Genomic DNA, 20,942 nt, shown 5'->3' on the forward strand with positions numbered 1-20,942 from the left:
AAAAAAAAAAAAAAAAAAACTCCCTCCCCCTTCCCCTCTATTGAACCGCGAGGCTCTCATTTCAGATCACACGCACCAACAAAGCCCATATCCCCTAATGTGAATGAATTGATCATCCTATCCATACCCTCCAGGTATGTAACTTAACACTAGTGCGCTGTCTTCGGTTATCTTTCCTTTCATGTCCTGTGAAATAGTCTAACATGATGACGGAGTGTATTTTTAATAAGTAAGTACATGTATTTTTCATACGATTAGCTTCTTCTTCAGCATCATCATCATCATCAGCAGCAGCAGCAGCAGCACGCCAACGCGCAAAGCCCAGAGTGAGGAGCCGATACGGCGGGAGCGCGCAGTACCTCCGCGGCGCGCATACACAGCTGTCAGCACCAAGGACAGCAGCCGCTCAGCCCGGAGCGACCAGCCAGCGACTCATCGGTGAGATCAGTCCGGACAGCGCGCACGGAGCAGCGGCTGGAGAGAGCGATACTTGCCCCGGAGAGAAAGCCGCCTGGAAGCTTCGGCAATGGTTTAACTCTTTCCTTAAAACCGCAGGGAGGTTTGGACGATCCTGCAGAGGAGAGCAGAAAAAAAGGTGGACAATGCGGTTCGGATGTTCCTGGTTAACAGCGTGTTTCTGATATGATCATGCACATTCCACCGCATTGCACATAACCACCGATTTTTTTCAGCCTTCTCCTTGCTTTTCTGGCCTCTCTCCCGCGCTCACACCGCCCACCTGGGTCGTATCTGCAGTCGTGGATTCAAGTGGCTGAGCCGTGCCGCTGCCCAGAAGCTGGTCAAGCCGACCCGCCACCGGAGAGAAAAGCGACCGGTCTGCACTGTGCTGTTTGGTGGTCCACACGATGCGTCTGTTTCTGCTGGCGGTGCTCTTCTCGTGTTCCTGCGCGCGGGCCGGCTGCGAGCCGAAGATCGTGAACATCGGGGCCGTCCTGAGCCAGAAGAGATACGAGCAGGTCTTTAAAGATGCCGTGACCCAGGCCAACCAGGTCTACGGCAGGGACAAATTCAAGCTGACCGCCATCTCCGTAACTCATAAACCCAACGCCATCCAGATGGCTCTCTCCGTCTGCGAGGACCTCATCTCGAGTCAGGTAGTTTACTGCCACCCCTGCATGGGCTCTAAACACAGCTGCCTCATTCATCTGACTCATAGCATGTAACAAATGTGATCCAAGCACAACTCTGTGACTGATTTGCATGAGCGTGTTTTGGAACAGCAGCACACAAAGTTGTAAAATTCCTGTAATAATTAGATGTGTTTTTACAGATGGGCCACTAGAGACTGGTGATTAGATTATTAGTCATGAACTCTGAATCCAGTCAATGTCTCCAACTGCAGACCATTCAGAAAGAAAAATAATAAAAGAATCAGTCCATGAGTCCATGTTGTGTCCCATTTGGCATCCATCCAACACCTTAACACAAACCCGCATATCTGTCCACTTTGTGAAGTTCCACTGCAGTGAACGCCCGCAGATCTGTCTGTTTTACAGAAACATTCAAAAATAGCCTATTGGTTCAGGGCATATCTCAGATGAGAGGGCAACTCTTCTTTTTCAGGACACACAGCTGCAGATCTACTGAACTGCAAAGGAGCCAGTCAAGAGTGAAAATGTGCAATAGGCCATTTGCAATTAATGACTTGGCTTTGACTGTGAGTGTGGTGCATGATAGAGGGGCCTAAGATGGTTGGGGACATGTTTTGAGGAGACAGTTTTTGTGTGTTGGCTTTTAGGTGTGGATCGCTCTCTTGGTTGCAGAGTGTGTGATATGATGCAGTGCTGAAAAACTGAAGTATACTAATGACATCCATGTTAAAAATGGACTTAGATGCAGGTTTTCCATGGAAGCCGCAGCGATCTTACAGAGCCACACCATATGTGCTTGCACATCTAACAAACAAAACATATATCATAAGTAATGCATTATCTGAGAGTTGATGCATCCACACGTGATGCTCAACATTGCTTTTAAAAAGCACCAACATTATGTCACAGCACGTTGAAGCATGAAGTCCCTCTCACTCTCACTCCTATTTCTCCCACACACATAATTAGGCTTTATGCAAAAAAACAAAAAAACAACACCCACAGCTTCGGTTCTGCTTTCATGTCCTTGGTCTTCTGCTTAGTGTAATGACTCTAATGGATGCAGGCTTGGAGAATAATACTGTCGCATCTAGTCTCTTGTCACACATTCACCCGGAGCACGAGTGTGCAAATCCACCCGGTAGGTTGTACAGATAACACCAACAATGGTCTAGTACTACACTACACACACACACACACACACACACACACACACACACACACACACACACACACACACACACACACACACACACACACACACACACACACACACACACACACACACACACACACACACACACACACACACACACACACACACACACACACACACACACACACCTCTTGTAAATGAGACTGAAGCAGACAGAAAGTCTTATGGAAGGTTAGATCAGATGGTATTAGCTTGTAGGTGCTAACAGTCACCAAGAGGGGAAGTCTGTGGCAGATGGAGGAGTAGATGCCTGGGAGCACTACTTGGAAGATGGACCTCATTTTTGACCCAACCATACGGACTGCTCGTATCCGATAATCCCTGCCCGTGCTGCCATGCCAACTTCATTCCCCTTCCTCCACATCTCTGAGGCATTTCCACAAGTCCGGGCTCACAGACTCGGGCAGTTCCTGTGGTTTGCTTTAACGTAGGGAGAAGACCAAATGAATATTAGTTCTGCCAGCCCACACAGTGGGTGTCATCTGCACAAAAGAAAAGATTGGTTTGCTCCTCTGTCTTCTTTGTTATAGATGAGTTTGTCTCTGACTACAATTTCTGTAGAAATCTGGTTCAGAAATTGTATTTTTAACCTGTTATACAACATTTCTAAGGAGTACTTGTACTCACTCAAATATATTGTGTTTTAAGTACGCACAAGTTGGATTCATGTAGAGGTAGAAAAACAGATGTTTCAGCCAAGGCTGGATCTCTGACTGGGAAAAGTGGGCAGCCTCCCCAGGGCCACATATGCTCCAGGGCCCCGTATGTCCTAGATTTTACAAGTTACACAGTTTGTGATCTTGATTTTTGCAAAAATAAACAAAAAGGAAAACACTTTGAGGCAACGCAAAGTTCTTTTATGTTATATTTTTCTGTATATGTCATGGTTTGTTTCTTATCGTTTTCAAAATAAATCGTAACGGAAGAGAAAGAGAAAGAAAACCCGGAGCATGTCCAAAGTCTTTATCCGAGTATGACAAGTGGTGCTCCCATTTGGTCCTAATGCCGGTGTCAGAATGACAAAGTGTTCTCCTTCTGTGTCTCTGCAGGTCTACGCCATCCTGGTGAGTCACCCTCCACAGTCCAATGACCACCTCACTCCAACGCCTGTCTCCTACACTGCAGGTTTCTACCGTATCCCCGTGGTGGGGCTCACCACCCGCATGTCCATCTACTCCGACAAGGTGAGTGATGGATGAGAGAGATGTTAACGGGAGAATAAAGAGACAGACAGAGAGAGAGAAACAGGAAGAGAGTGAACAACAGGAAGAGAGTGAACAGTGTAAGAAGCTCCCCCGGGACCTCTTCAAAAGCTTCCAAGATTAAACATCCCATCACTGTCCATTAGTGGAGCTGTGATTAAATGGGTATCCAGCTGAAATTTGAAAGAGCATCATTAATAATGCCTCTGACCTGAGTTATGTTTTTATGAAGCACGAGACACCAAAATTAAACTTTAAAGCAATCACATAAATAAAACGCAGAGGACTTAAATAGAACTTAAATTGTCTTGTCAAAGTGACACGGGCCATAATGTTGCAAATTGAGGCGAAATCAGAGGCATTAAATTCTGAAACTTAAGAAAGCATGAGGGGTCTGTGGACAGATTGGGGAGAGGAGGAAGGAGTTTTAATACTTTGATACTGAATTTGGCCTTTGCTCACTGTTCATTTTTATCTTTAATATACGGGTTCATTTTTTTCTACAATAAATTAAACTACAGGAATGGATACAAGCTATAAATACACAAAATATGTCCAAAATGATTTAGTTGACACTCAAACATTACATCCATATACAATAGTTACAAAACTGCGATCAATAATGTGATGCTATGACACTCCCTACTCCTCAGGCTGGCATCACATGTTCAATACATCCCATCAGTGAGCTAGAGGACACGGTGTCAGTGGCATGTTTAGCCTCATTCAGGCGTGAAATGTACACACATGTGTGACCGATGAAAAAGAGGTCATGTGACAAAGTGCAAAGATAGACTAAGTACATGAATGAAGGATGGAACAAACGCTGGATATTTACGCAGGAGACTGGCGTTTGAGTCCGTGAGAAAGCTACGTGGATTTCCTTAAAGTAATGTTAGCAAGTTACTTCCGTAATGTATTTAACTACATCATGTATATGAAAATGATGTAAAATCACTTATTCCAACCCAAACCTTCTCCTAAACCTAACCTTTGCTTACATGAGACAAAACATGATACTGCAAACCGGTATGACGGCAAAGCGTGAAATATACACGCCCGTCCACAATAGCAAAATGTGCGACAGCCACACTTTGGCCTCTCTAGGCGTAACCATTTCACCATTTCCTGTAGTGGACGGAAGTGGAACCGACTGCATTCAGCCATGTGATTTACAGGAAAATTCAACTTTGAGGAAAACCACATGGTTGGGTTTGGGAAATCACCACATGGTTGGGCTTAGTGACAAAAGAACATGGTCAGGGTTATGTATAAAAAAAAAAAAAAAAAACACTTACAAATTGTGAAATTGTCACACTGAGAGAGGCCAAAGCCCAGCTATCTCAGGTTTTGCTATAGTGGATGGACGTGTCTATTTCACGCTACTAGTGGACTGATGATGTATTACATGCCTTGGCATAATATCAGATTGCACTCCTCTGTTGCAAAATTAAAGGCTGTAGTTATCCTTTTAGGGTCCTTACCCAAATCAGGACACAGCTCTTGGGCACCATAAACACGAGGCGGCCACACATTTTTGGCCATATTGTACAACAGTATTTATTTTTGTATTTGTTTTGAAAGGCCAAGTCTCCACTTGCCTCAGGTTTTGTCCACTTACCATGTTTGAGTCACACATTAGAAATCCAGTTGTTATGGCAACCGCAGAGGGTTTAATCACTTTATATTGTGCTTCATGGTCCTCAGAGCATCCACCTGTCCTTCCTGCGGACAGTCCCTCCCTACTCCCACCAGGCGCACGTGTGGTTCGATTTGATGCGCGAGTTCAACTGGAACCACATCATCCTGATAGTGAGCGACGACCACGAGGGACGGGCTGCCCAGAAGAGGCTCGAGACCCTGCTGGAGGAGAGAGAAACAAAGGTGAGATAGTCCGGCTCCTGGCCGCCTCCTTTCCTCCTCTTCCTCCTCCTCCTCCTCCCTCTGAGCGTGTGTGAGCATGAGCGTGCGAGTGCGTCAGGCTTTTAAAGCTCAAAGGTCTTTGTATGTATGTAACTGTTTTCCTTTCTGTTCTGTGGACACATCTCCTTCTCACCATTGTGTAAACATTGGCTAACATTCCTAGAGACATCAACAGCGTCTAATGTGGTCTAATCTGACAGAAGTTTGTACGTTTATTTGCTCATCTTCACGTTGCTTTTCGTCATAGTCCAAATTATCCTGTGTCTATCCACATTGGGAGCCAAATAGTGGACATTAACATGGGGCTTTGCAAACCATCACAGACTGTGAAGTGTTGAAGGCTATTTATTGGGGCCATGGTTGGAAGTCGGGTGTCTCGTTTCAGGCGACATTATTGTAACACAGAGGGCTTGTTTTTAACTCGCATCCTGCTATGGCATCCTCACCAGATACGGGACATGCTTTTTCTTCTTTTTTTTTTTGCTTTTGCAGATACCACTGATGCATCCATTTTAAGTATACATAGCTCTGAGCTGTGTATGTGGGTCAGTGAAATGCTGATCCTTGAGCCAAAACAGACTGGAGACTGCGATGTTGTTTGCCCTTTGGGAAAAGAGAGAGAGAGAGAGAGAGAGAGAGAGAGAGAGAGAGAGAGAGAGAGAGAGAGTTAGAGAGAAGAAGAAAACAAGTGCCATCTATCTCATCCATTTACTAAGATGAAATCACCTTGGGATATATATATTTTTTTTTTCTTTTTCTTTTTCTAATCTGTGATACTTGTCCGTCTCTGGGGCTCTTTGCTGTAATTGTGTGTCTGAGTGAAATGAGTCCTGATTCAGAGATTTAATTAAATCTAGAAGCTGTAGAGACACTGAGTGCGGCACACACCCGAGGTAATTTGCAAGAAGTCAGCAACAGTCAAAGTGAAAGCTGCTTAACTTGAGCGACTAGGATCAGTATCAGCCACCAATAGGAAAACACTTCAATCAGTTGGAAAAAAAAAACCATTTGATTGTGCAACTGCATCTGTTCAGTTTAAACATTAGCAGAGAGTCTTCTAGAAGTGACTCACATCCTGCACTTGAAAAGATAAATTTGTATGTTAAAAGGCTTTGACGAGAATCCAGGGCATTGCTTTTATGTTTGTGTAATCCGAGTTTGGATCTTAAAATGAACTCATCTGTGCGTCCCGTTCAATCCCATAATACCCAGAGAAGTTGCTGCAACTCTCTCTGCTCTCGGGCTCTAATTAAAAATATATTTAGCTGCGACTCCACTGCCAGCTCGAGTGTTTTTTTGCAGCCTGACAAGGATTCATTTGAGAATCTGTCCAAATGCGAGCAGCGATAATTACACTAAAGACCCCGGACAGCTCAAAGTATAAATCTGCCAGTATTCTATATATATTTTTTTTTAGTATCAGCAAATCCCAAGACACAAGTAAAGCCAACAGTAAATTGATTCTACTAATAAGTGTTGTCTATGTATCCGTCTGATATATGTTTTTTTTTTCTGCTGTGACATAGAGCTCCACTGCTGTCAATCATTGATCAAAAATCAATGAGCCACATTGTTCCACTGGATGGCGTAGTTTTTCAGCACCCTGAACACTTCCACTGTAATTCTATAGTGTGTATTAGCTGAAAATAGTCCTCAACAAATAAACGATGTTGAGCAACATTTCCTCAGCTGTTTCAATAAATGACTGAGGCTTTTTATTTTTTTTAATGAAGCACCATACAGGAAGAAATGGGCCAGGGACTGAGAGCCGCAGACATGGTCGGGAGTTTGTAAGGAGCTGAGAGAGCGACTCATGTATTCATGAGTTTGGTCTTTACGCGTTTGGTCACATTGAAAACATAGAAAAGTCGTATTCTTTTAAGATGCACAAGCTAATTTTTTGCTATAGCACCACCAAAAATCCAAATTTGGTCCAACAGTCGAGCTCAGAGGACATTTGGGGATTTATTTGGTTTTTGTTTGACAAATTACAGCTTCGGCACATTATACTCCAATTAAAAGAAAGAAGTGTTGTTCTTGCTAATCACCCTGATGTGCTGCAGAAACTCAGTAAATGTACATTACTGATGGGTCATTTTAGCTCCATTGTGAGTCTTTAGCGAGGTCACACAGTCAGGGGGGGATCTCTGTCAAAACCAGCAGAAAGGTTCTGGACACAGCGGACTTAGTCAGAGCGCAAACGTGACCAACGCAACGTAAAGTATTAATGTCTGACTGCAGATATAAAAATAGAGCGCTCAGAAAAACTCTTGAAGAGAAACAGACAAAGATGTTTTTTTTTGTTGTTTCAAGAATCGTTGCCAAGAAGATTTCTACCTGATGTAGATCCAACAAAAATTCTCAGTTTCGACAGTTTTTTTTACTTATTGTTACTTGGTGTTTACAGAGTAGTAAATTTAAATGTTCTTGTTAAATAATCCATCTTTAGACATCAAAGGGACCGATTTACATTATTTGATGGAACACAGACAGAAAATCAGTTGCTTCCGCAATAAGCGGATAAATACAAAACCCCAATTTGTTATTTTAATATCTGGCATTCCTTAATGTGGATAATTCGTGTGTTGTTGTTTTTTACAGTTATGATGTAGCATTTAATGATAATTCTCAACATTTGAAATATGAACTAACACACACATATGACGACAGCATCCCCTTGTATAACCAGTCTTAAAAGCTTTCTGTTGCTGTGAATGGAAGAGTTACTTACTGGACTGTTCTAGTTGTGAATTTGCGTGTCGGCTGAATGTTGTGTTGATGTGCGGTCAGTCTCTGTGTTGTGATGGGAGAGCATCAGACCCAGAGTGCACTGAGGTGTGGGCTGTGAAGCCAGGCAGCTGTGCGAGAAACCCTGTGAAGCAGAAAGATACAGTATTTTCCTGTAAAATGGCTTCCTGTCTCCGGCGGGACTCCTGAGAGACGCCTCTCACACAAAACAAAGTAGGACTGGAGTCCAAAATGGTGACACCTCAGGTGTCTGACAGTCTGACTGAAGTTTACCTGCACAGGCAGCTACTGACAGCTTGTGCTGAGTCTCACTTTCATACAACACTAATAACAATAGGTCCCTCATAGACTTCATTCTGTATTTTTATTTTATATCGATAATGTGTCAGACATCATCATTCAAACTGAAACATAGAATGCCCTCATTTTCAGTAATATTCACTTCTTAATTTATGGAGTAAAATCAATCTGGAGCTACGGAAGCCAAGGACTGCTGTAATTTCAATAATTTTTTTAAATGCTGTTTTCGCAATATCACAAGTTAATTATTTTCTTATCCTGAGGTATTGAGATAATCAAAACAAAGTGTCCTTTCCTCGTAATACTTGTAATGTTTATCAGGATCAGGAGTGTCATGTTGGCATGAACAGATGGCATCTTGACAACTGCAACAACTGATTTAAGCTGAAACTGTCAGATCACAGAGTGCCCAATGTCGAGCACCGTATCAGCCTGCTCTCCAGTTAAGGTCTGGTACAGAGAAATTGCACTGCGTCTTTCTGTTCGAGATAACATCTTTATCATTTAAGGAGAAGACTATCCTGCTGAAGCTACTTTAGTAACCAAACGTTCTTTCCCTGTTATAAATCATCCTGAGAAATCTGCATTTTGTTTTCTTGTGACAGCAAGATGAATTAACCCGTCACCACAAGAAAAAAACCTGTTTTGCTTTCTTGAGACAACAAAATAAATGACTCCCGATGTCGAGATAAAACGATTGCACGGCCGTTCTCTGCTTCCGTTCAGAGCTGTCTCACTTCACACTTTATTCATTGTAATTTAAATCTTTGCATTATTGTGTGGAGCCTTTATTTTTTGTGTGCAATTTATTGTGTAAATAAAAGCACACTGAAGTGTTTTCATAGTATGCAGAGTATACTTATTTTTTGTCAATTTTCCAGTGATGACATTTTTCCTCCTAACCTCCCCAGAATAAGTACGTAGGAAGGAACAGGGAGGAAACTTTAGAGGAATCGTTGGATTTTGTGGGAAAAAATATGTTTGTAATTTAAGTTTAATTACTTTTTCCTTTTTGATTTGACTCAATTGGATTTTGACACTCACAAATTAAAAGAGGATAGATAGATAGATAGATAGATAGATAGATAGATAGATAGATAGATAGATAGATAGATAGATAGATAGATAGATAGATAGATAGATAGATAGATAGATAGATAGATAGATAGATAGATAGATAGATAGATAGATAGATAGATAGATAGATAGATAGATAGATAGATAGATAGATAGATAGATAGATAGATAGATAGATAGATAGATAGATAGATAGATAGATAGATAGATAGATAGATAGATAGATAGATAGATAGATAGATAGATAGATAGATAGATAGATACTTTATTAATCCCTCAGAGGGAAATGTTTATGTTACAGCAGCATGTACAGGGCAAAAATATTGAATATATATATTTTTTTAAATGCACATTCTATACAATAAAATAAAAATATTAAATAAACTAAACTAAACTAAACAACAGTGCAATGAATTTGAACAAAACAACAGACAAAACAGCAGTGCAATGACAGTATTAGCCAAGCTATTGATCATTTTGTCTGATCAGTGAAGTTAATAAGCCGATGCTGTGAAAAAATGGTTGTATAGATCATCAGTTTCCTTTGTAAGTGCACATTCATGAAGGTTTTTCTGTTTTTTGGGAGCCAAAACTGAACTAAAGCTGGACTTGATGTTGTCATGTGTTGCAGTTAAAAATCTTTTTCTTTGTCAGCCATGTTTGTCAATGCAGCTGGATTATCAGTGATAACTCACACATCAAATACACTGAATAAATCCCCCTGAATACTACTTAATATTTTCAACAAGTGTACATGTTTTTACTATTTCTATAGTCATCTCTGATGTTTTTTTGCAAGCCCCACTGTTAAAGATCCCAATTTGAAGCAGAAAAGTGGAGATTTGTTGGAATGCTTTACTGCCCTCCATTTTCAACTGTTTATAATATTTTTCTGTGTCTGCATATTTTCTCTGTGCACATTACTCATCAGAATAAAAAAAGGAACTATGAAAACCTCGACCAACTGTCCTATGACAACAAGCGAGGACCTAAGGTATATTTGCATGGTCAATGCACGCCGCCCACCAACTTTCCAAACGTAGCAACTAGAAACCAGCCCAAACCAGTCACCGGCTGACCCAGAAATGTCCCTCTCTTGGTAGCACGTGTTTTCTTTAATTTTTACTTTGAGACATTTCCCTATGATTTAAATGACGAATGATTTTGTGATGAAAAATCTATAATTTCCGGTCATTACCGAAAAAAAAAAAAAATCAATGAACAGCGCCTCGCTTTTATCATTTTCATTTTCTCCTTCAATAAAGGAATGCATGTACTCAGAACACACACACTCACACACAAAAACAGTTTGCAAGTCCATTCCTTTGTGGAGAACCGGTAGTGTGGGACAAAGCCGTTTCCCAGATGCTACTTCCTCCTGTTCCGTAGCACTTCCCTAGTTTTCAGCAGTTTTTTTGTTGGGGGAAAACGTCCCCCTCACACCCCTTCACCTGTTTTTGGTTACTGGTTGCATTGACCTTCTTCTTCCCCCCTACCTAACACATGCACGTCGTTCTTTGGAGCCTTGATAACCCTCAGTTTGCATGCAAACAAATGCAAAAGTTTTTTTTTTCCCTTCAAGCTTTTTTTTTTTTTTTTTTTTTTTTTTTTTCTAATTTTTTTTTTTTTTAATTCAGCCGGTTCCCCTGGATCGCTTTCCTTTTTATCTCTGTCTCTCGTTTTCAAACAAAATCGGCTCAGCTCGAATCAAGCAGGTAAAGAGGCAACATGGTGTCGGAGGTAGGGAAAAGTAGCTGGCTTGACCTTTCTTATGCCCCAATCACAGGCTGAGAAAGTCCTCCAGTTCAGCCAGGAGACTAACTTAACTGCCCTGCTGCTGGAGGCGAAAGAGCTGGAGGCCCGTGTCATCATCCTGTCTGCCAGGTGAGATCTTTACCCCAAATTACACATTCATCACATTTACCTGCTGAAACCTGCCGTCGTGGTTCCAAATGCACCAATATGGATGCACTGACAAGAAATAAGTGAGTAGAAAAATACAAAAAAAGATTATTTGATTGTAAAAGTGATGCTTGAAGTCAACCCATCTTAAACATTTTGCTGTTCAGTTTTAGGTAATATCTAAATTATGTCTATATATTTCAGGCTAGACTTTACAGTAATTTATAAACGTTTTTTTGTGGAAATGTGTCTAAAAGTTTCAGAAATGTAGCAGAAAACCCACCTATTTTTTTTTGTTTTTTGTTGATGAAATGAAGCAGGCATGCAAAAAAGGGTCAACATACAAAACAAGCCTGTAGTCTTTCTGTGGAGACACAATTGTTGTCATATTCTGTTTACTGTCCCTCATTTTGACCCCAGTGCCCCACATCCATCGAGTGGGGCTGTAATCTGTCTGCTATTGTGTTGTCTGATTCTGGCGTTGGGTTTGAATATGTCAGTTAGTATTAGCATCATATGGTTTCAACAAAAAGCTGGAAGAGTAGATACAAAATATGTATCTGGTACTGTAAGATAAAGTAAAGTTTTTGGAACTTAAAACCTGCACAGTGAAAATTCTTGTCTCCCTCTTCTGCCAGTGAGAGTAGTTATAAATACACAGTCGACAGTCCGCCTACTCTGTTGCTGCTGTGAAATGATGGAAAAGTTGTGGATAAAGCAAATAAAAGGTGTCACAACTGGCATGATTGATTGTTTAACTCCATTAAAGTTAGAAAGTCTCTGGTGAATGCGCTGTCTCTGGAGCATGCCCAGTTTGCATTTGTCCGGCCAGCGTGGGAATGTCTTCCCAGACACCACCTTTAACCACCTCTGTATAATGTGAGACAGATTTGACTTTACTTTAAAGTTCAGAAACAAATGAAGAAATTCAAGAGATAAAAAGTCTTCAACACAAATTGTTAATAAAATGTAAAGTAGTCCTAAAAATACTGGACGGCAAGCATTCTCACTATGCACTGATATTCTATAAAATATTGTACACATTTCACATGTGTAAGTATACATACAGTATGTGTACTTAGATATTTGCTGTATTGACACTTTTTCAGAATGTGTAGCATGTAGGAGGCTACAACGGTGTCATTTTCCAACACTACATTGTTTAAAAAAAACAACCTATAAAACTGATCATTAAATCTGGAATCTGAAATTTTAAAAAAATAAAATAAAATAAAATTCTTCCTTCTCATTGATTCTCCATACTCTTGTTGAACAAAACCTTCTGTCTTTGTTCAACATGGTGAATTCCAGTGAGGAGGACGCTGCTGCGGTGTACAAGGCTGCCCGCTTCCTCAACATGACGGGGTCGGGCTACGTGTGGCTGGTGGGCGAGCGCGAGATGTCGGGTAAAGCCCTGAGTGAGGCACCAGACGGTACGTTCATCCAGCAGAGATCATTGGGTATACACAAATTAACCCCCCCCCGCTTTCCTCCGAGGCCGAGCAGAACACAACCGGGATTAGAGAGATTAACCATTTAACAATGGATGCATTACATGATTAGCTGTATAACTGCTTGTTGCGTGTTGGGCATTTAAACATGTAAGCAGTCTGTGTTTAAAGATTTAAATGTGGTGTGTACCTACACTCAGATTTTAGTTTAATGTGTATGTCCTGGATTACCCCCAATCTAAATTCGTTGTGCTATTCTGCCATATTAATACCCTGGTTTCTAACAAATTATAAAGGGAGAATTTTGCAACAGATAACTGGTAAAATGGTAAGCTTCAACAGCCTTTCTTGTCTCTATTTATGGATTCTTTGCACACCTCTCTCACAGTATTTTATCACTTTGTGGTCACAAATGTCGACAGTCTGCTCCCCAGGCACTCTAACACACACCACCCCTGCAGAGCGTTTGTTGTCCTGTCCGTGTCCAGTCTCTTCCACCTTTACTGCAGCTTGGACCCGGTTGCAATCAGAAAACTTAGCTGAAGTTGGATTGTTGTTTGGTTTTAAAAGTTCAGGCCTGATGGTGTTTTTGTTTCGTATGAACACAAATAATACTTTGCCTGTGCTGATCTGAATCTTTACTGGTAAGTCTGAAAAATCCAACTTCAAGGGCCTCTTTACACATGCTTTGAAAAGGTCATCAGTAGCAACATCAGAAAAACGATCCATTTTTTTCTGCTGCCTTGTCTCATAAATGTCAATTCATGAGACACTCTTATTCCAGCTGTCCACCCAGAGATTAACAGGCAACAAAGATGGATCAAGCAACTGATGTCTGACCTTTATTCAAGATGTCTAAACTGGAGGCCCTATAAGTTTTTTCCCCACTTTGCGCATTGCAAAAGGATCCTGAGAGCTCGTAGCTGGCTCGGGTGCGTGACTTTCTCTTCTGTCGGCCCGGTCTCAGGTCTGATCGGCCTCCAGCTCATCAACGGGAAGAATGAGTCGGCCCATATCAATGACGCCGTGGCGGTGGTAGCTCAGTCCATCCAGGAGCTCTTTGAGAAGGAGAATATCACCGAACCCCCAAGAGGATGCGTGGGCAACACCAACATCTGGAAAACAGGGCCCCTTTTCAAACGGTAAAAATCACGCAGACATTTTTTTTCTTATTTGTGACAATTTAAAAAAAAAAAAAAAGTCATGGTTTGTATAAGTTCGTTTGTGAACAACTTCATTTCATTCCGGATTAACAACTTCAACATTAAAACATGCCTTATATTAATATAACCTCAATATATACTGCAGTCAGTCCATATTTAGTTATTTTTGACTAAAACTCTGCCTCACAGAATTACAGGTTAATCAGAATGTTCTGTTCCAGTTGCAGCCACTGATTTTCAGATGACCCACTTGCAGTGGCATCTCAGCAGCGTCACACAAAAATAAATGCGCTGCTTCCCAACAGATGCAACAGAGAATCTTATCTTATTGGCTCAGCAGCCACAGCTCTGCCTCCATCACCATTTTTTTTCAACAAAAAAAACCTACTGAATCAGTCATCTCCCCACCCAGAGACTTGTACTGAAAGATTCACAGGAGAACGCACTGTTAGTGGTTAGCGCACTGTATCCATTCATGAACACGTGTGCACTCATTTGCTTGCAGGGTGTTGATGTCATCTAAATATCCAGAGGGCCTCACAGGACGCGTGGAGTTCAACGACGACGGAGACAGGAAGTATGCACACTACAGTATACTCAACTATCAGAAGACTCGGCTCATTCAAGTTGGCATTTACAACGGAACACAGGTAAACTGACACTCGGGGGCAGAAAGGGGTCTCTTTGATTCCTTGTTTTATTCTCACTGCCCATGTTTAGGTTTTATCCACTGCAACGTCAGGACAACTCCACATTCACGAGTCAAAAATACATTCAGCGGTTCAGTCAAAGCTAACATGATGAGACAGCTGTCTGTCAAATAAAGGAGCAGATCAAATACTTGGGGGGAACATTTGAATATTATGTTTTGGTGATTTGGAACGTGTAAAATATACCACAGCTGGATGATGAGGTGAGGAAAAGTGTCTGGTTAGAAAGTATTTTAGGGTTTTCTCTGCCCTCTGAGGTTGAAAGGTTCCAGTCTGTTACCGTTCTGAATGCAGCCAGCATGACTGATGAGAAGTAGAATCCAACCGATACTGGATTTATGGAGCCACCATGAGGGAGTAAAAAAATTCTGGTTTTAAAGCATTGGCCGATATTTTTTTTTACATATATAAGCTGTGTAGTATGCAGTATATATAAGCCTTTTTTTTGCAATGATTCTTTAAATGTGGTCAATAAACACTTGACACTTGTGACAAAGATATATAATAAAGGCAGGGTATTCTACAGTTTATTGTCCACACTGATATCAGAGTACTGAAACTTAGTAACGATAAAAAACACAACAAGAACAATAACTAATTAACCCCAAGCATATGTAAAACAACTTTATATATTGATGCATATAAGACAACATATATACCAATCTCAATATTTCGGTGAAAGGACAATATCGGCCAATGGAATTGTCTGGGCGATATATTAGTCGGGCTTTAATGAGAAGTTGAAATCTTGCAGGGGTGTTAAGTTACTCTTCAACCATTCAAAAACGACTAAACTCTTGAAATTACTAGTTGATTTTGCTAAAGTAGAATGCCGTAGCATCACAATGATTGTTTTTTCCCTGCATGAGGATTATAGCTTTCCCCAGTATTAACTGTATTCAACTCTAGATGTCAAATTAGAGCTGCATGTATCTGAAAATGATCCCCACTCATGTACTTCATTAACCCGAGGTATAAAATTTGGATAAAGAGAAAATATTTTACTCATCATTTACCATGTTACAAATTGCAAAATCAGCTTTCAGACCGATTTCTAAGCTTTTGTTGCCAATAAGGTCACAAAACATAGAAAATTAAGATGCAGGCAGCCAAGATTTTAGTTTGTGTTGTGAAACAGCTGGACCGGCATGGTTTTGGTTTGAATGTATGCTTTGAAAATTGTTTCGTATATTCTAAAATCGATCCGATTTGATCATAACAATTCCTCATTCCTTTTCATCAAATGGACTATTCCTCATTACAACTAAAGCAAACCCCAGTTGGCTGACACACACGGGGAGATGCAGCAGAAAACTCCAGAAGAAGCTCGTTGGTTGACTTTGTGCTACGATCATTTTGTAAAGCTCTTCTCCACTCCATCTATTGTAGTTAATGGTGGTTATTAAAATGGGCCAGACACAGAGTAAAAGCTGCAAGCATCAGCACTTCAGTTCCCTGGCTATAGATGTAATCATAATAATTTCCCAAAGCGCTTGGGTATAATACAAAAGTCAGAGGTGGATGCAATAAATAAAGGAACCGCTGAGCTGTGGTTATATAAAGCTGACTCATTAGTGATGCTCACCCACAGTGTTGAAGCCCCATCACCAGCATGCCTTCTGTCAGCATTCACCTATAATACCTATAATGTGTGTGTGGCGTTTCCCTGCAGGTGGTAATGAACAATCAGCGGAAGATCATCTGGCCCGGAGGAGAGACTGAGAAACCACAGGGCTTCCAGATGTCGACTCGATTAAAGGTAGGTCTGCCTTCACTTTGCTGCTGCAATGTGACATTCAAGTCGACACAGATAGACTGCGGACCTGAGCCGATGTACTCGTGTTGGACAGTGCACTAACATCTCTCTCAGAAAGGGATGAAGTTAATCTGTGCTCATAAAGGCAGCGCTGATGTATTTCCCATGACTTTGATCTCTTCATATCCGGCTGCGACTATGTGATAAACAGCTTTCTGTCCCATCTATTGTAGATAGTGACGATACACCAGGAGCCATTTGTGTATGTGAAGCCCACTCAGCTGGATGGAACATGCAAGGAGGAAATTACATTAAATGGAGTCTTAATTAAAAAGGTTATCTGCACTGGGCCCAATGAGACCATCCCAGGTAACACATCAGGGACGTTTATATCATCACTGTGCTTTTAGTGCACCCGCCAAACACCCACTGGAGATGCATACATATATATGCAGTAGGTATCTATATATGTATGCATGTAGCCATTCAGAATGAGTGATTGTTGGGATGCTGGGACGTGCCTCGTCTGTGCGGAGTGTGGCTGTGTGTGTGGGCGTCTGGAGTGAGCTACTGTGTCCAACCCGGTATCACACCAAAGCGTAAAATATACCCGTCCATTACAGGATACCGTGTCAGTGTCACGTTTTGACTTGCCAAGGCGTGAAAAGTACTTCAGACGGACGCACCGAAAACCACGTGCTTCGGTTTAGGAAAAAACGACTTGGTTAGGGTTAGCTAAAGATCCTGATTTTGGGTTAAAATGAGTAGTTTTCCATCCAAACCGTTGTTATGTAAGTTACTCACTGCACTTTTTGTAAGTTATATAAATTATGTTATGTCCATTACGTTACTTAAAAGAAACCTGCATCACCTTCTCACAGACTCGAACGCTTATCTCCTTGATGTAAGTCCTGGGTTTGATCCATCCCTCTCTACCCTTGGCCTACTTCCCTCTGTGGACTTTTTTTTTTTTTTTTTCTACTTTGTCACATTACCACGTTCTTCAAGCCCAGTCTTACGTTTGTGTACTTTTCACTCTTCAGCAAAGCAACACGACGCTGACACAGTATCCTCTTGTGGACTGACAGGTGTATTCTATGCTTTGGCGTGATACCGGGCTGCTGTGTCACACATTACGTTCCGTCTACGTGCGCCGCCTTTGGATTCTCACAAATCTAACATATTTCCTTTGGAGTGTTTGTAACTTGCAACCATTGCTGTTTTTCTTACAGGACGCCCAATTGTACCCCAATGCTGTTATGGATTCTGTATTGATCTCCTGATCAAGCTGGCCATGACCATGAACTTCACCTACGAGGTGCATCTGGTGGCTGATGGAAAATTTGGAACTCAGGAGCGGGTAAGTTTTACTTCTCTGTTATATTTTTTACATGAAGCACAGGTTGCATGCCATATCTTATTTTCAATCCTTTACATAACTTTAATGTTTAGAAAGGTTTTCTTTTACTCCAGTATCATAACAAATCCTCCATCCCATACAACGATAGAGGTCATTTGTTCCTACACTCAAATAGACAGGAATGTTTCCTAAATGAATGCCCTACTTGGGGTTAGTGAAAGGTAATGGTTTTGGTTAAAAAAATAACACTTGAAATATATTGAGCGGTTGAGTTAAAGTTACTACTTTCTTGAAGTTATCCAATCTTTGTCACCGTGGCAACAGTAAAAGTGGTCAGACTTGTGGTTGGAAACAGGAAACAAGCACAGGTCTCTCGTACCTGTTGTATTAAACCCTCCACTCAAACCGTCTCCTCCTAACAAGGAAAAACTCACACTATATAGATGTGATCAGAACTACATCAATACACATTCACACAAACCATTACGTATTGAAGATGTATTGTTTTGGCAGGATTCATTTATTTTTATCCACTCCCCTGGGAAAGGGTTTGTCTTTGTGCAGATAAAATAGGACACATGCTCCATTAGGAGAAGCTATATACAGTATAACCTGACCTCGTATTGCTCCAGTGGGACATCTTTAATGTTTTCTAGAAGCCTGACTGTCCCTCTTATGCACCTTATGCACTGAGCAAAAAATTCAGATCTTACTTACTGTTGCTGCTCTTGATTCACAACAATTTACTTTATCCTATGACAGTTTGCTAGTTTATCCTTTACAACACAGAATTTTATTAGCTGACAGGTAACTAGCTTACTTATGCAGTGGTGCTCGAAAGTTTATTTTTCTGCAGAAAGATCACCTTGAACATCAGATTTTCTCACAGGTCCTGAAAGTAGATATCAAAAACCCAATTACACCAATGAGGCAAACATATTTTAACTGGTCATTTACTGTTAAGGAAAATGATCCAGTATTAATCTTTCAGTGCTTTCAGTATCTGGTATGACCCCTTTGTGCAGCAAAAACTGCAACATCGGTTTGGAGTAAGTTTAGTTCAAACATTTGTACAGAAGACCTCTAACTCTGGCATGTTGGTAGGTTCTCTCACAGAATCTGGATTAAGGTCCGGACTTCTGGCCATTTCAAAACATTAACTTTATTGCTCTCTAACCTCTTTTGGTGGAACGATTTGTTTGCTTTGGGTCATTGTCTGGCTACATGACCCACTTTTTCTGGAGATTCAGCTTACTTAGAAATGTCCTGATATTATGGAATTTGCTGGTGTAATTTAGAATTTCTTGTTCCATCAATAATGGCAAGCCATCCTGGGCCAGATGTAGCGAAACATGCTCAATCCCTGATACTACATCACTATGTTTCACAGATGGGATAAGGCTCTTGTGCTGGCATGCTGTGTTTTCATTTCTCCAAACATAATACTTCTCATTTAAACCAAAAAGTTATACTTTTGTTGCAACTGTTCCAGAAAACATTTTTCAAATAGCCTTCGGGCTTGTCCACGTGGCAAACTGTAGACAGGCAGCAATCTTATTTTTGGAGATTTCTCATTGCAATGTGCACACCATTGTTGTTCAGTGTTGTCCTGATGGTGGACTCATGTACTTTGACATTAGCCAATGTGAGATAGGCTTTTAGTTGCTTAGAAGTTACCCTGGCTTTCTATGTGACCTCTTGGAGTGATCTATGTTGGTCAACCACTCGTATCCGCCATTTGGAATATGGATTGGTAGAGTACAAACTCCTTAGAAACGGTTTTATAACCTTTTCCAAGGTTGATAATGAAAATAATGAAAATAAATAAAACATTATACCACGGAGATCTCCTGAGAAAAAAAAAAAAAAATCTCTTTCCAGTTCTTTCCGAAATGGCTGCATGATTGTGTAGCACAAAGCTAATAGTATTTGAGTATCTTAAAAATTGCTATATAAATAAAATGTATAATTATTATTATTAATAATAGAGAACCAACCAACAAAAGTAAGACATGAAATAAAAGGAGAAGAAACTTCACACAATGAACTGAAAACCTGCATGGTTGAAATGAAAAAAATTCTCTCTGACCCCCAAAACCTTGTTGTGTAGACAAAGCATGAACACACCATAACATTTGTGGTGATTTTATAAACTACAGAAAAGAGCAAGTTTCTTTTTTGATGGACAAGACTGACACACTTTCAGAGATGTCGAGTATGCCTTGCACTTACCGTATATCCCCGCTTGGGTTAACCCAAATCCTTAAAGCTGGGAAACATTCTGTCGTCTAGACGACAGCAGGGCGATCGCAGATTTTAATGTTAACGCCACCTTCCCTTTGGGACTGCAGGTGAACAACAGTAACAAGAAAGAGTGGAACGGCATGATGGGGGAGCTCCTGGGGGGACTGGCTGACATGATTGTGGCCCCGCTGACGATTAACAATGAACGAGCCCAGTACATTGAGTTCTCCAAACCCTTTAAATATCAAGGCCTCACTATCCTTGTTAAAAAGGTAAGTATATACTCTGTCCTCTTTAATGCCAGACAGCCTCTAGTGAGTTCCATGTATCGCCCACTTGCAGTATCCTCCAACCTCAATGGCAATGTATGCCATTTGTCCCAAATTTTGGCAACTGTTATTCAAATACTTTGATTTCTAACGTGTATACACATATTACTGCATCGGAAAGAAATTCAAATACACTGGAAATTTGCCCAATTGTATAAGAAAAACACAGAAAACATGCTTGTTAGAGGTGTCAACATGATATTTCCGTTATCATTGTACCCTATGAGGATAGTTAGTGCTACCATTGGTGGCTAATAGGGATCAAAATTAACAAATAAATACATTTGATTCAGCATTCATCTGATAATAGTTATCCAGTGGAAGTTAAATTCATTAGTTTCTGGTCACAACCTCTCTTCAAAGGATCAAACAGCAGCATTGTTTTCAGACCCTTTAGTCATTATTAAATTATAAAGTATATACGTCATGGGAATTTGATCTACTAATCC

At 40.8% G+C, this 20,942-nt stretch overlaps 1 protein-coding gene across 8 annotated transcripts in view; it reads left to right on the forward strand.

Annotated features, from left to right (window-relative positions):
* The first annotated feature begins 348 nt into the window (after positions 1-348).
* The window catches only part of grin1a (glutamate receptor, ionotropic, N-methyl D-aspartate 1a), a 35,619-nt gene continuing 15,025 nt past the window's right edge, over positions 349-20,942 (forward strand). Inside the window, exons 1-12 of one of the 8 annotated variants that reach the window (XM_069705504.1) lie at positions 349-1,115; positions 3,378-3,512; positions 5,238-5,414; positions 10,510-10,572; positions 11,365-11,462; positions 12,792-12,913; positions 13,899-14,073; positions 14,600-14,744; positions 16,477-16,563; positions 16,794-16,929; positions 17,793-17,920; positions 20,272-20,436. In XM_069705504.1, coding sequence (XP_069561605.1) covers positions 867-1,115; positions 3,378-3,512; positions 5,238-5,414; positions 10,510-10,572; positions 11,365-11,462; positions 12,792-12,913; positions 13,899-14,073; positions 14,600-14,744; positions 16,477-16,563; positions 16,794-16,929; positions 17,793-17,920; positions 20,272-20,436 — 1,680 coding nt within the window. In that variant the 5' untranslated portion in view covers positions 349-866. Of the gene's footprint in view, positions 1,116-3,377; positions 3,513-5,237; positions 5,415-10,509; positions 10,573-11,364; positions 11,463-12,791; positions 12,914-13,898; positions 14,074-14,599; positions 14,745-16,476; positions 16,564-16,793; positions 16,939-17,789; positions 17,921-20,271; positions 20,437-20,942 lie in introns of all 8 variants that reach the window. The other 7 variants (XM_069705452.1, XM_069705460.1, XM_069705478.1 and 4 more) reach the window with 7 other exon arrangements.

The sequence above is a fragment of the Brachyistius frenatus genome, unplaced genomic scaffold (assembly GCF_029030835.1).
Source record: "Brachyistius frenatus isolate BFR_SWC_R1_liver_20210118 unplaced genomic scaffold, ASM2903083v1 Contig_3, whole genome shotgun sequence".
Classification (NCBI taxonomy): Eukaryota; Metazoa; Chordata; class Actinopteri; family Embiotocidae; genus Brachyistius; species Brachyistius frenatus.